This window comes from Pygoscelis adeliae, unplaced genomic scaffold, assembly GCF_000699105.1.
Source record: "Pygoscelis adeliae isolate BGI_AS28 unplaced genomic scaffold, ASM69910v1 Scaffold1101, whole genome shotgun sequence".
Lineage (NCBI taxonomy): Eukaryota > Metazoa > Chordata > Aves > Sphenisciformes > Spheniscidae > Pygoscelis > Pygoscelis adeliae.
The window spans coordinates 3,729-19,170 of record NW_008824073.1 but is presented as its reverse complement, the minus strand read 5'-3'; the positions used below and the strand labels follow the sequence as shown (position 1 = coordinate 19,170).

Sequence of the window (15,442 nt, the reverse complement as noted above, 5' to 3'; positions counted from 1 at the left end):
CAGGGGGCGGGGGGCCGTTTCCCAGCCCCCCCTGCCTCCATGTGCAGGCTGCCTCATCCTCACAGCCCTCCCGGGCTGGCTGGGCAATGTATGCCCCAGCCAAACCATCCCCGTGCTCAGCCAGCTCCAGCAGGGAGAAGTTTCCCCTCGTGCCTAAACCTCCCTCCAGCCGTGGCTGCTTGTCCCAGGGGTGTGGGGACTGGTGCTGTCACTTCTCCGCTCCTCTCCTCCCTAACAGCCAGCCATAACCCCTCCAGCCCTTCCTGCAAGTCACCACTGCTGATCTCTGCTCCAGCTCTGCTCCCAACATTCACAATCCTCGGATGTGAAACTAATGGGGTGACTTTGTGCCCCAAAACCGGATCACAGGAGGAACTCATGAAGGCCCTGGTAAATTTCCCTGCAAGTTTAACTGCCTGCTCTTGAGCAAATGAGGATTCGGGGTGATGAACACAAGCCTCAGCCTCATTAGATACCTCTGACAAACGGCTGACAGCTCTACCATCTCCTGGAGCGACTCTTCCTTTCCTGGAGATTTTCCAGCCAGATCCTTGCCCAGTCCAACTGTGCTTAGCACACACCACCCTTCACGCCGGCGGCATTCAAGAAATTGGACCCAGCTCCCTGGCTGGGAGGCAGCTTCCCTTGCCATCCGCAGGAGACGGCCCCACCTCACAGCGAGCTGGGCCGAGCCGTGCCGCCACACTGGAGATGGCTGTCCCGGCCAAACCTGTCCCTCGCGTTACTTCAACAGCACCACCGTGCAGCGGGCGAGAGAATTTTCTGCCTGAACACCATCGCCAGGAGACATCCCCATCCCCAGACCCACCAGGTGAAGATCAAGGCCAGATCCAGAGTGCAGCGTGGGTTGGATGGCGATCCTCCCGGCAGCCTGGCGGTAGCATAGAGGCTCCCGGTGCGATGGTCAACTCGCCAGGATGCCGAATCGCCTGCCGGGCCAGGGCAGGTGGTGGCAGGGCTGAGGAGAGGAAGGGTGAAAAAGCATCAGCTTTTAAAACCAAGGGTTTGGCACCGCGTGCACTTGGCTGCCGGGTGGTGGGGATGGTGTGGGTGGGTCTGTGTGTTCTGTCTTGTTCTATTTTTGCTCGCAATGTGTCATTTTGGGGGAGGTGAAACCTTTAACAATGCACCGTCGAGAAGCAGCCGATCTGTTTTCCACTCCTAGGAGCTGCACCGCACGGCTGCGCTGTCACCGGTACCAGAGCCGTTCCCCTCGCACCGGGTCAGACCCCCGAAGGCAACGAGAAGGAGCCAGGACCCGAGGAGAGGTGGCGGTGTCACCAGGAGGTGCCGCTCGAGGGAGGCTGGCTGAGGCAGAGCTGGCCCCGGCATGCAGGCCGGATGCCCAAGGGTCGAGCCGAACGCCAGGCCCCATATACAGATTTCTGGGCATTTCTTCTTCCGGGACTTCCAGCTCCGTGGGTTGGTGATGCACGATGAGCCAAGTGATGCGGAAACGGCGACAGAGCAATCCTCTCCTCTGTGGACATTCGGCTGAACGCATTTCCGTCCTCAGAGCGCAACAGCTCTAGCACCAGCTCTGCAAAAGCCGTGCCGGACACGAACCAAGAGCAGGAACCAAACGCTGAAGGATTTGCTTTAATGTTTTATACGAGGAGAAGTAGGGCAGTTCACCGAGTTCCTCTTGACTGAGGATTTTTGGTGCAAGAACGCAAAAGTTGAGGAATAGATACAGCAGCACGGGAGCAGCCATCCATCAGCCCGATGCTGCAGGCTGAGGGGGTGCAGGGAGGAGCAAGCATCATGGGAAGGAATTAATATGGGCCTAATCCCAATGGACTTTTTTTCTCTCCATAAAAAGAAGAAAAGAAAAAAATCCCAAGGATTTTCAGAACTACGTAAGGAAACCGATCCTCTCAGCTTGGAGCATCTCAGCTTTCCGATGCAGGATCCCTGCCCTCCCAGGAAGCAGGCCGATGGAAGTGCAGTATACCTGGGTTTTGCAGAGTCAGGCACGCCACCCTGACGGCTCAGCGTCCACTGCTGCCGGGACCGGGGACCTGCCTCAGCTGGCGCTGGTTCTTCAGCTGAGCAGACCGCTGAGCTCAGGGTCGGGGCCTGCACCTTGCCAGCGGCACCGCCGCCGCCGAGTGCCGGTACAGCAGATACCCTCCAATCCCTTGGCATTCACAGAAAGCTTCCTCCGGGGCCAGCATTGCTGTTTGCTCTTAGTCAAGGTGAATTATTTAGGCAGCTTTAAGGAAAACGTGTCAAGCCAGTTAAGTGATGCAGATGTGGAGGCGGGTGGAGAAGAGGATCAACCTCAACAGCTGAAGCTGGGCAAGTGGGACTGGCTGAGGCCGAAGAGGATGATGTGGGGAGAAAGCTGGGCTGGTGCTGCGAGACAACCAATCCGGTGTACACAGAAACGGAGACCTAGACCCGCTCCCTTCTGCAAAGCTGCTCCTGAAGGAGGTACTTATAACCTACCCTACCTGCGCTCTGCCATCAACTACACATCCTATCAGGTCCCACAAGCACATCCCAACCACAAAAGCAAGCCTCTCCCCTCCGCGACACCTTCCTCCGTTTAGAGTGGGGAAAACAGAGGGCAATGGTGTTGTGCGGAGTCACCCTGCCAGCAAAGAGCAGAGAAAAAATACCCCAGCTCGGTATTTTAACCACTGTCAGAGGCCCTGTGCGATGCACGAAACCTTCTTCAAACTTGAGAGGTTGCCAAGAATGGAAAGATCTCATTAAGTAATAATGAAGTTCTGAGCAAGTAGGAAAAGAGAAAGTCAGGCACAACGCATCCACGTGCCTAACCCAAGTAAGCATGCAGCGAGCGGGGCCTTCCAGGGAGATGCACTGCACGCCGTCAATCCAGCCGGCATTTATTGCAATGATCAGACGTTTGGATCAAGGCTGTTGCTCCATGACCGCAGCCTAGAGCGAGTGGCGTCCATCAGCATCATTAATCCTGCGTCCCCGGCACTGCGATGACTCAAGGAGGCACTGGCAAATTCAGCATGGAGCCACGGGAAAATTCACCAGAAAAAGCTGCTGCTGACATGCAAGCACCCGGGGGGGGCTGCCATGCTGCAAGACACCCAGCACCGCAGCAGGGCTGTAGCCGAGAGCTTTTCCCCTCTGACTTGGTTGGAAACGCCTGCCCTGGGGTGGGTTTCTCCAAGCCAGATGCCTCCACCACAGCTCCTAGTGCCAGCGCTGGCAGGACCCGAGATGAGGTGGAAGAAGGGCCCTACCTCCTACACGCCGCAGCCCCGCCGTCTCTGCTTTGCCCAAGGTGGCAGCGTTCAGATCTTCCTGTAGCTCCCAGCTGGCATTGCTTGGCTTGAAGCATCTTGCCGGGCTTCCCAGCAAGCGGGGAGGACGATGTAGAGGAGGACGAGAGGAGCGTTCGCGGTCTGTCCCCCTGAAACCGCTGCAATATGCTCAGCTCTGCTGCTGCAGGTAGCACAGGGCTGCTGAGACCGTTCTCCTGCCCCGGCAATGGTTGGGTCACCCACCCAGGCTCCTGCTCCCATCAGACACCCCGGCGGCCTCCAGGCCTTCACAGGATCGTAAATCCCCTCTCCCTCCTGGGGAAGCACCCTGGACCAGGCTGCATCCAGCCTTCCCAGCGCTAACGGGGCTGCATGCAGCCCACCGGGGTGGAAATCATCACGGGAGAAGCGGGGCGAGGGCCGACCGACCTTGGCAGGCAGCAGGCGGATGGCAAGGCCCTCTCTGCATTGCTACGTAAAGGCCACGTTCGCCCGACGGCACCAACATGCACACTGGAATACAGATTTCCAGAGCTCCTCCCTCCCAGCCCCCTGCTTGCCAGCATGACCAGGTGAAAACTCAAAGCCACCTCGAGCCACGGGAAGGTCTGTGCACCCTGTACAGCTTCCGTCAAGCCCCAGCTCAAGCTGGACTACAGCCAGAGAGAAAAAGCCACAGCTTTTAAGATTAATTTGAAGAGGGTCAAACATGCCCTCTGCTCCTCGGGGTCCCAGCGCGGGTGCTGGAGCAGCCAAGCAACAGGTATAGAAGTCAAAAGTTTAACCTCTTCGGAAAGCTGCATTTCCAAAGCTGCAGGGATTGCGTGCGTGGAAAATACCAGGTTTGTGCTCCTTCTGCAAGCAAGCTGTGAAGGAGCCTCCCCCCCACCTCCAGATTTAACATCTTTTGGCATCTAAACATCAGGACTGTTGCACTTCGTCTCTCTTGGTTTTGCCCAAGAAGCGCGAGGCAGGAGGAACGTTTACTGCGGGCTCTCAGCACCTTCGCTGAGGTCCTGGAGGCACCCAGTGTTTCATAAAGGCTCCCTTTGTACAGAACACTTCAGTTAATTAGGTCTCCGGCAAAGCGTTAAGCAAGCTGAATACCAAACCCTTCCCTCTTACAGCTCAATTCACACCCACAGTCAACAAGCCTCGGGATCCACTTCGATCCGCTCTGCTGCTCTCCAGCTGTCAGTGAGCTCCAGCTCGGAGCACAGCAGTGGCCTGAGGCGGGTCCCGGGGCCCTCCCAACCCTCAGGGTTTCTTCCAGCCCAGGTGTGTTTGGGTTGCTGGGGGAGAACACCCCAAATCCAGTTTTGGAAGGTCTCCTTTCTCCCTGAGGGGGACAGAAGTTCATCAGTGGCTCCCCAGTTGCCCACTACCCTGGCCTCCGGGCTCCCGAGCACACACTTCCAAGGCTGCAATGCACAGCCTTGGTGGTCCTGCTCTGAAAAAAAGACTGAAAAATGGAAGCCAATGCCTTCCCCCTCACCCCCAAAACTCAGGCACAGCCCGGCCAGGCCATGCAGCCCGGGCTCCAGCCCGCAGTGCCCACCATCAGCTCTACAAGAAGGTCTCCTCACCTTCAGGAAGCCTCAGAGCTTCGACTCATCACCAGGACGAGACCAACGACCAAAAATAGAGCACATCAAGACACTTTCCCGCTCTATCGCGTTGCATCATCAAGCCTGGACGACGCTGTGGGGAGAGGGGGCCAAGGCTCCCCTGTACAAGGTGCCCAATGTACCACCCACATGAGACGACGCCTTTACTGCCCGACCCAGCAGCCAAACAGCGAATCCACCCGACCTGCAGCAGCTGGAGTCCCACCAGTCCCACCACACAGGACCAAGACGCTCTGCCCCTCTCCCTGTCAGGTGAGAGGCTTGCTCTTCTCCAAGCTCGCACTCTTCAGAGGAGCCCTTAGCCTTCCCTTTTGGTTTCCGAGTTATTTATGGAGCCATTCGACAGAGCCAACTTACTGACATTAGGCGAGTTTAAATGCCACCGCCAGCTCGCAAGAGAGCTTCGGAGCGTCGTCACCAGAGGGCTAGATTTCACTACTGCTGGGATATTTAGGTCAAGGACAGCAGGACATGCTACTGTTCGGAAAAGTCCCCTGGGATCTTTATTGTTTGCACAGATCTTATACAACTTTGGGTTTCAGAGGTCTCCTCTGAGAGACCGACGTGCAGCCAAACCAGGCTGGATTCAGTTATAGCTCCCCGGGAAAAAGGGGGTAAGACCAAAGAAATCCAACAGGATTGAATTGTGCGAGCACAGGACAAGGTGGCCCCTCAGACCCCCACACCACCAGCATGACCTGGCCCAATCTCTCCCGACACCTGACGGCACAACAGGGCCGTGCCGACCCGCACGCTTGTGGTAGTTTTCCACATTACACCGCTTCCTCTGGTGAACAACGCGATATTAAAACAAGCAAACAGATATTGCTTTTTTAAATAAGAATCAGGCACACGCTGTCCCTCAGCCTCCAGCCCTGGGATTTTCTGCCTGTTAAGAGAAAAATTTATAGGTTTTAATTTAGTTATTTTTGGTCCCGGGACCTAATTTTGGAGCTCAGTACCTTGGTAGGGCAACCAAAGCCCTAAGCGATTCAGTGCGTGACAGGGGAACTGGCACTCTGCTGCTGATCTCAGCAACCCAACCGGAGGAGTCCAATTCCCCGTGAAAGCGCTGGAAAATTGGGCCCCGACTGATTCCTCGTCAGCTGCAAAAGGCTCGTTACAGTCGAGGGCTGCACCAGACAGAGGGCTGGGGGGGATCTCATCTTCGGCTCCAGCGTTTCAGTCCTTTGAAAAGATCCTTCCCGAGCAGTTGAGTTTCCACCGCTACGGGAGAAGGCTTACGTATTGAAATAATTCTCCCAGCAGGAAGCCACGGCCTCTCTCCATTGCAGGAAGAAAGACTCTGCTTGGCAGGGAGGACTTAACTTAAAGAGAAGTTTCTCCGCTTCCCCCAGTATAACCTGGACGCATCCCTCCTAGAAACCAAACACGACAGCACCGCAAGTCCAGCGCTGCAGCTCCTGAGAGTGAAACAGCTTTTGTGTTACACGACGAGCCAAGGACACGCTGCCTTTCCTCTCCTGGGCATGTCGGAGGAGGGAGGTCTGGCCAACACGGGGCTTTTGAGCAGCGAGGCTTGAACGAAGCTCATGTTCCCAGCCAGCACGGGCTGCAGCTCCCACCTGGAAAGCTGGTCACCAGTGTTGGGGAGCACTGGGAGGGAGGAAAAGGGTTTCAGTGATGCCAGTTGACTTGGGGGACACACCATGTGGGTGGAAGAGGGTTTCCTGGCCCTACCGGGACAACCCAGGAGAAAAGAACAGGGTAGGAAGTGGAGAACCCTGATGGGTTCACACGCATGCAGAGCACGGGGACGGCCCTTGCCGCCCCAGCATCAGCAAGGAACAACAGAGGATTGTGTAGGACCAGGAGGAGCACGAGGATGCTTAAGTGAGAAACAACTGAGCAAATGAGGACTCTTCAGCCTAAAAAGCAGGCTGAAGGGGGAACAGAACATCACGGGAAAACCCCCAGAGGGTGGAGAAGGGAAATGGGGAAGCGCTCACTGCCTCTCCACCTGCACGGAGGGATTCAAAAGCCACACATGGCGGTGCTGCACAGCAGTGGACCTGCTGCACAGTGGTGGACCTGCTGCAGGATGCTGCCGCGGAGACCCCAGGCACACGAGGGCTAAAATTCAGAGACAGAAGGGGGGAAAAAAAAAAATCCACTGAGAGACACGAAAGACCAAGTGCTCGCTCTGGTTCAAAAGCCACTGAGCCACAATTTGCCGGTGGCACGGGGAAAACACAGAGGAAGTATCACCGCATGCTCGTTCTGTTCTTCTCCTCTTCCCCAAGCGTCTGCTGCTGTTGGAGACAGGATACGGGGCCAGATGGAGCTCGGCTGTACCAGGTCAGGCCGTTCTCCGGAGGTCTGTCTGGCTCCTGCTCGTGACGGGCCTCGGCCGCGCCGGGGGAATTCCCCGCGTGCAGCTCCAGGTGCCTTGCGGCACCTCTGCGCAGCTCACACATGCAAAAGGAATTGGAACCAGGACACTCTCCCTTAAATATGGATCAGGATCAGCTCCATCTTTCTGGGTCAGGCTGGAAGAACAGCACGGACCCTGCGATGAGCTCACCAGGAAAGCCCACAGGGACATTGGGGAAGGAAACCAGTTTAACTGGCTTCTGGTCTGGATGGTCCCAGACGGAGCCCACTGAACAGGAGCATCCACAGACTCCCCTGGCTCCCCCTGCCTGTTCTCCTGGAAAAGGCTTGAGAGGAGAAAGCTTGGGACAATGCCGCCTCCGAGTCAAACAAAACTGGCCTCAAAGCCCGCAGCGTGCAGCGATACCTCCTCTCCACAGCCCTGCTCCTCCGCTGAGGGTGACCACCAGTGAAATTCCCCTCCCTGGCACCCCGAGGAGAATGAAGCCACGCCAGAAAGCCCATCCTGCAAGCACCTCGCAATGAAAAAAAATCCATCTGGGCTTCCAGCAAAGCCAAGCCGTTGCTAAGTCGAATTAGATTCACACAGGAGCCTCATGGAAATTTCCCAGAGCGCTGCTGTGTCATCTCAGGGATGCTCCCCAGCGTGCCCCGCAAAGGGTTAACCCCAAGCCGCACAGGCTCCAGGAATGGAAGTGGCCACTCTCGGGAGAGGAGAGGGCTGGAGCGTCAGAGAAGTTAGCTCACCAGATTAACACATTTCAGTTCAATTTTGCTCTGCCTCTCGCTAGGGACAGTGAGCTGGAAAGTACACAAGTGATTTTTGTAGGTCACTGCCGAGCCCTGCCACACATGGGGACGGCAGAGCAGCGAGCGGGCAGCCAGCCTGAGGCAGAGCTTACCTGGACGGGGTGGTCAGGGTGGCCAGGGCTCTGCTGGCCAGCGAGGGCCAGGACGGGGTACGGGCAACACTGCTGCCTGTTCACCCCCTTCCCTGGCACAACCGCACTGCATGCACAGGGCGGTGGGAGTCTCTTCCCCAGGTCACACACGGCAAAAGACCGGCAGGGTCTCCCTCGAGGCCCGACCAAGGCAGTCGTGGAGCCATGAACAGCCCCCTTCTCACCACAGTCCCCTCCTACAGCCTCTTCTTCCCTCTCCGCACCGAATGAGGTGAACAGTCGGGCCGTGGAGGCCCCAGGGTTTCATTCTGCTCTGGCTCAGCAGCGCGAGTTATCATGCCAAGTCCCCTGGCAGCAGCTGCAAACCTTCCCCAGGGACGAGGCGCTGCACATCCTCCCTGGCCCGCCCGGCACTCACCGGTGCTCCGTGTCCCGCTGGTCCCGTTTTGAGCCCCGGGCACACCGTGCACAGCAAGGCAGCCAGACCTGGGGCATGTGGGTGCCACGGCTCCACGCCAGCCTGCTCCGACCTGAGCCGTGGCCCTACACAGGCAGGGGAGCAGAGGGACCAGCAGCTCCCCCAAATCTCCGCTGCCTCGGGGGAGGCAGGAGCCAGACTCAAGTCGCCTGGGGGTAACCCTTCAACATCTGTCCACCCCTAAAGATCCTTCTCTGGGAGACCTCCCCGGCCTGACAAACTGCTCTTTCCAGCGGGTTGCTCTCCAAAGGTCCAAGATGATCTCTAACAGAACACCCCACACAGCCCAGAGCTGCCCCATCCTGAGCATGCCTGGCTGGAGCACCCAGGAGAGACACAAAGGCTGGATGGAGAAATATATGAAGGTGAGGCATTCACCATCATGCACAGGCTTCCAGAGCTGCTGCTCCTAACCTCCTGCCACCACCTCTTGCCCGCACACGGAGGAATCCGCGGGATGGGGCACACGGAACAGCGGGAAGGAGAGCTTTCCCCCCCATTCATACTCGGGGAAAGAAAGGAGCAGAGGGGAGCCAGGAACTAGAGTCGGAAAGCACGAGCCGAGCGCCCAGGCCGGGCTGCGCAGTGCCACACGTGGGCTGCCGGGCTCTATTTTAAATGCTGTGTGGCAAATATATGCAGGATGAAATCCAAGCTGGGGGAAGGGGAGGGTGCTGGGCGGCAGAGGTGTTCAAAATTAGGAGCTGAGCTCAGGCGAGGATGGCTTCTGGGAGCAGATGGGGGAAGAGCCGGAGCCGGGGCCTGCATGAGATGTGCAGCTGCAACGCTGGCCCTGGCCGTACGCTCCCGGGACGAACAGCCCCATGGTGGGGGGTGCAAGGGGTTCATGCTCCCCTCTGCCCTCCCGGCAAGGTGGGGAGAGCACGACAGCCAGGGAAGGATGGCGAGGACGCCCAGGGCAGCTGCAAGCCGGGCTGAGGAGCCGGCTTCTTCAGCGGCACAAATCCCTCTGGTCCCCCTCAGCACAGCTCCTGGCACGTGGGTCACCCCAAAGACGCCCCAGTCCTCAGCGTGTTTACGGGGCAGCCTTCCTAGTGAAGAGGAACTGCATCACCTGCGTTTCACAGGCGGGGAAGGCGAGGGATGCGAGGAGACCTGGCCAAGCCTCTGGCAGAGCAAGGAACCAAGCCCTGCTACCCTCCTCGCCTGTGGGCGATCCTCTGCACCCGCAAAGCCGGCTTGATTCTGCTCTCCCCTTCTGGTTTGACCCTGAAAAAGCTGCTACCATCTCGCTGCACTTCGCAAGATGCTCACGAACAGCACCCAGGCACACAGCGAGGCTCTGATGGGAGCTGGCAGATCTGGGATGGTACCTGCCCTACATTTACGGAGCAGTCAGGTTGACAGAACGAGCAGAGGGGAAGGGGTGGGGGGGAGGAAGGGAGATGGAAAATATTTTCGTTTAAGCTCTTTTCTGCATTCTTCCTGCCAAAGTCGCGCATTATTCATGCGCCCCTCGTAACCAGGCTGGTGTCTCTGAGTTTTGCTCAGAAGGGGCTGTGCAGAATTAAGCAGCCGGTTAAATTATTAATAGTCTGTCGGGGGGTGCCCAGGACGCCCGCTTCTGGTACCTGCTGCATTTCGGGGGGCTCCAGTGCCCCCCAGAGGCACAGAAACCAACTACAGCCGTTTGACAAACCTGTTGGCTGCTCTGCCCTACTTAGAGCCCGCAGACACCCTGTTCTTCTGGCCTGGAAACCACCGGGCTGCAAAGCCTCGCTGGAGGGGTTCTCCTGCGCCCGGTCTCACCCACCAAACACCCAAACTGGGCAGGCGCCAGGGGGGCTGCGAGTGTTTTACCCCGCCAGCATGTTTGGGGCAGCCAGAGCAGGCGCAGGCAGGAAAAGGAAAGGGAGAAAAGCCCGCCGGGCAGGGCAGAAGCCGCAGGGGCACCTGTATTCAGCTGAAGACACCTCTTCATGGCTAGACCCGAGCAGGAGAGCGGCCACGCGGCGCTTTGCATTCGATGCCAGGTCTGCAGGCTGCAAAACAGCACCCGCGTGTCTGAAGTCTGTCAGGGGCCACTCTCCGGCTGTGCCAGGACAGACGCTGGAAGGGTGGAGGACGCAAGGGCTGAGCCTTGCACCCGGCCGAGCACACGAGACCGGCTCTCCCCACCGGCAGCAGAAACTGTCCCCATCAGACACGTCCTGCGCCCACACCAGCCCTCGGCTTCCTTCCTAATCACTCCAGTTTCCTTCCCGCAGCCTTGACATCTGTTTTCAGGCAGCTAAATGCCACTCGCAACAGCTGCTGCCCCCCCAACAAAAGGCCTGAATCGAAATTTCATGTGGCCGAATGCAACAAACGTGGACTGCAAGGGGGCACAAGCAGCCGGCGCTCGGGCCAGCCCCAGCTCCTTCCCACTTGCAGTCTCGCATCTCTCCTTCTTTCCATTTAGGATAAAGCCAGGCTGGAGACACGTGGGTCAGCACCATGGCCGCGCAGCCCGGCTGCAGAGACCTGCCAGCTCTAACAGGGCTTTTTTTGGCTCGTTAATTTTGCACTGGGAGAGGTGTCAGACTGACAGCCCCGGGGACAATCTTTCTTTCGCAGGACAGCTCCGGCACAGGCAGCAGAACGTGGCTTTTCAGGTGATTTCATTTTTGGCTTCTGGCTTATTTTTATCCTGCGGGATACGTGTCAGACCGGCCGAGTTAAGCATGAGTCCTTCTCCTCCTCCCCACTGGATCAAGTTACTTGGCAGGCACTTTGCCCGGGCGCAGCCAGCACCCTTCCCCTTCCATCCAAGGGCTGCCACGCTCGGGCCCTTCTCTCTACCACTGCCTGGAGCCGAGGCTGCAGGCTCTGACTCCGCCACAGGTTTTCCGCCACAGTCCTGCCACTTATCGTTCCACTGCCCCCAAGATTTTGGTCCTCAGATCACCCCTTCCACACGCCAAGGGCCAACAGCCCCCAAAGTCTGGGCTCCGAATCCTCTCTGCCCCTCGCGGGCATCGGCCATCCCCGTCCTTCCAGGACTTGGGGCTCTCCCAGGAAAGCCTGCTTCTCTCCGGTGGCTTGTTCTCACCGCTGATGTGTCTAAACCTGGCCCAGAGGACAGGGATCACTGTCCCAAGCTGTCCTCCTCGCCAAGCACCAGTGGGACAGCGGAGACGGACCACAGTAAAGCCCCACGTATGACCAGGAAAGCAGCAGTGATGGGGCGGGGAACGGTGCGGCCATCGCTTGGGGCTCTGACCACGAGGGACACTGGGAAAGGAAGGAGACGGCAGTCTGCCACGGCCTGCTCGCGGCATCCCTCCCCGAGGCAAAGCAAAGCACTGACTCAGGCAGTGAGGAGACACAGGAGCTTGAAACTCAACGGCGTGCGCGGCCCCAAGAGAGGCTGAGACAGCTTTGCCTCGGCTCGGGGTCAAGGTGACGCCCAGGGAAGGACGAGCGAACCCTGCACAGGTAAGCGGTTCATAAAGGCCATGCCGGCCCGTGGGAGCTCACCTCCCGCTGCTCATCGGACAGAGCCGAGCTGGAAGAGTCACAGATACCCCGGAAGGACTTTGAAACCAGGACATTTTTGTAAAAACCAAGGCTGCTTAGCCCCGTTTGAAAGCGACCGAGTCTGGCAAAAGAACACAGCTAAAGAGAAAACTCTTTGCAGCACCTGATTGATCTTCGAAGTTGGTCCTGCTCTGAGCAAAGGGTTGGGCCGGAGACCTCCGGAAATCTCCGAGCCCATTTTTTGCTGCGTGTATTTGATGCCGCGCCTGGCCCTGCTGCCTGCCACGCAGCCAGGCCTGCCTGCACCAACTCACAGGTACTGCGGGTATCTGTGCAAGCTCCTAGCCGGCTGCTGGGACGTCTCACAGCACACCAGGGGAGTCTGACACTGAATTTCCGTGAGAAAAGGGTTACAGGACGGTGTCTGGGTTTCCCAGAGCTGCAACAGTCAAACAGGACCATCAGCCCAGCTGCGCTACGTCAAGCGCTGGAAAAGGGACACTGCTCACCGCAACCAGCACAAAGGAGAAGCCGCACGGACCAGCCCAGCTCTGCGGGGCTGCGTACCGGAACGCGCCACCTTCCCTGCTCAGAGCGTAGGGGGAGACACCAAACCACCCGCAGGAGGACAAACCCTTGCCCTCTCGTGGAGAATTACGCGACGTCTCTGGCCACAGGAGCCCGCAAGGGAAATCCTCACAGCCTCCCGAAGGGCTGAGTGCCCGCAGAGGAGGGCCACCCCGCCCAGAAAAGGGCTGTACGGCAGGACAGCGAACACCACCTCGGTGTTTTTGCCTCCCCCCTGCCAGGAGCACGAAGAAAGTAAGAGACCCTTACGTGGGCAGTTCTGCTGGCTGGGGCTCTGCCGGGGCAGCGGCCCCCGGGGGCTCCGCCAACACAGGACTGGGGGCTGCGTCCTGGGCTATGGCCGACTCCTGCGTCCCCGCAGCTCCCCCTGCGTCCGGTGCTGGGACGTGTTCTGCTGTTGTCTCTACCTCAACCTCCTGAGCTGCAGGGGACAGTTTCACCCTCCCGGCGGCTGCGGCAGCCTCCTCCTCCTCTTCCTTCTTCCTTAGCTTCGCTTCCAGCTCTCGGCGCCTCTTCTCGTCATCCTGCCGAGCCATCCGCTCAAAGACTTTGAATGCCTGAAAGATAAAAAGCAAACCGAGCGGGTAGTCAAGCTGCCAAGCTCTGCCTGAGAAGCTGGGGGAGAAGGAGAGGAGAAGCATCGCACGGTTGGGGCACTCATTGCTGTCCCTCCCTCTCTAGACACCACGCGCCCCCCACTACCTACACCGAGTTGCTTCAGTCACCAAGAAAACCAGCCGCTGACTATTTCAAAACTCACACGGCCACGTTAAAACACATCTCAGGAGAATGCCCGAGTTCCTGGGAGCCGCTTTGAAATTGTTGAAATCCCTCTGCCGCTGGGAAAAGGGCTGGTTACTCCAGGGAAAAGCAATTAGCTCTGACTCCTGGCCGGGAAGGGGGCTCCGAGGGAGCCGCCGCCCCTCCAGCGTCCCCTCGCCCTGCGTTCCAGCGTCACCGAGGGGCAATTTGCAAGCCCGAAGTTCAGACCAAACCTCCGAGGTGCAAACGGGATGAGCTACCCCAGGAGAAGCTGGGGGATGGCTTTCCTGGTGCTGGCTGAGCCTGAACGGACTCGGAGCTCTCTTAGCCGGCACAGGAGAAGGAGCAGAGTGACCTCATGTGGGGTTTTGAGCCAGAACTGACTGATCCAGTCTAAAAACATGCATTTGCTCAGAGAAACGCCATCCCTCCCTGCCCTGAGGTGCGGCACGTGAGAAGGCCGCTGCCCAAGCAGTGGCAGCAGGAGAAGACGTAATCCCACCCTGCAGTTTGCTTCTAGCTGTGCCCGTCTAGCGCAGGCTGGAGCTTAAAGGTTAAAGCCACAACTGCGGGATGCAGCCGAGGGAGGCACGGCCATCCGGGACCCGCGCCTGCTCCTCGAAGGAGCTGAAGCTTCTCCCGCCCAAGTGCCAGGTTATTTCTCACTGTAAACACAGGCTGGAAAGCAAGCAAGCCTCGAACGCAGCCCTCCCTTGCTTCCCGGGAATATTTCAGAACCAGCTCCAATGCTTCCAGCAGGAGACCGACCCTAAGCCGCACACTGGCCTGCGGCGCCACTTGATCGAGTCCTCCTCCGGGCACAGGATGCGTGAGGCAAAGGGACACAGCTCTGGGAGGGCTCCTGCCAGCGCAGCCGCAGCAGGACGGGAGCAGCTTTATCGTGGTGCGTGCCCATGCCCCTCACTCCGGGCTTCTGCCCTGCAGAGGGACAAGCCCGTGGGCCGAGGATGCGGGAGAGGCTAGTGCTGGGCATCATCCCCGCTCCGTTTGCTTCCTTCTTTGCAATCGCTCTTACTCCGCGCGAAGCCACGGTGCCCGTCCCCTTCTCCCCAGCCAAAGCCCGAGCTCAAGCCAGCCCGCGCAGATCATGCAGAGCGACAGCTCAGAACCGGGTCCCTCCCCTGGGCTGCAGCCAAGCCGGGACAGGGGACTAATCCCTTCCGAACTGCCCCCCGTGCCCTCCCTTTGCCTCGGGTCCCTGTGGCTGCAGCTGCGAGGCCGCCCTGGCTAACACCTTTCTGGGGAACGAACGCTGCGGCCGCAGCGCTGTGCCTCCCTCCTCATGCCCAAGCCCGAAACGGTCCCCGGGGGGCACACGAGACAGGTCTCCCACCGTCACTGCCCCACTGCCGAGTGGTTTGGGCCCTGTGCTCTCCCCTCTGCAGCCTGAGACCTGCCTGGGCTCCCCACTCGCCTGCAGAGCCCAGTGCGCTCCCACAGCAGGGCCTAAGCCTAATCCGGGGACACGGGGACGTGGGAGCCGGGGGGTGATGAGGACCCCCTCATGCCGCGGACCGCCGCAGGGAGAGGGGCAGGGATCTCCCGTCAGCCTGCCTGCATCGCCCCCCGGCCTGCCAGGCCTGGGAAGGGAAACTCACCCGGTCCGAGCAGACCAACACCCCAAACCCAGCCGTACCCCCAGTTTTACAAGCTCGTTTCCTGCCTGCTAATAAAGATTAATGACAGCCCAGAAGAGCCCTGAGTCAGAGACCTCCAGCGCTGCCCCAGCACTGAGCCCAGCCCAGCCAGGCGGCGAAAACAGCAGCTCAGGGCTTTTGCCGTCTCCCATCTACGATCGAGGCGAGCCCGGTGCTGGCTGCGAGCTCCTGCTGAGCGGAACCCAAACCAGCTCCCCACACGATTCCCAGGGCCCCCGCCTGCCCTCGGCCGCTCTCCAGGCTCCCTGCTCCCACGGCTCACGGTGGCCGCCCCCACCAGCCCCACCACGAGCCCCGCCCG

The 15,442-nt window shown here is 59.1% G+C and overlaps 1 protein-coding gene across 1 annotated transcript in view; it reads right to left on the bottom strand.

The window, feature by feature from the left end:
• Positions 1-15,442, bottom strand: part of NUDCD3 (NudC domain containing 3) — a gene marked incomplete at both ends in the record, with an annotated part of 35,593 nt that overhangs the window by 16,584 nt on the left and 3,567 nt on the right. The window contains one exon of the mRNA XM_009334181.1: positions 12,950-13,257. Within this exon, the coding sequence (XP_009332456.1) occupies positions 12,950-13,257 (308 nt within the window). The remainder of the gene's footprint in view (positions 1-12,949; positions 13,258-15,442) is intronic.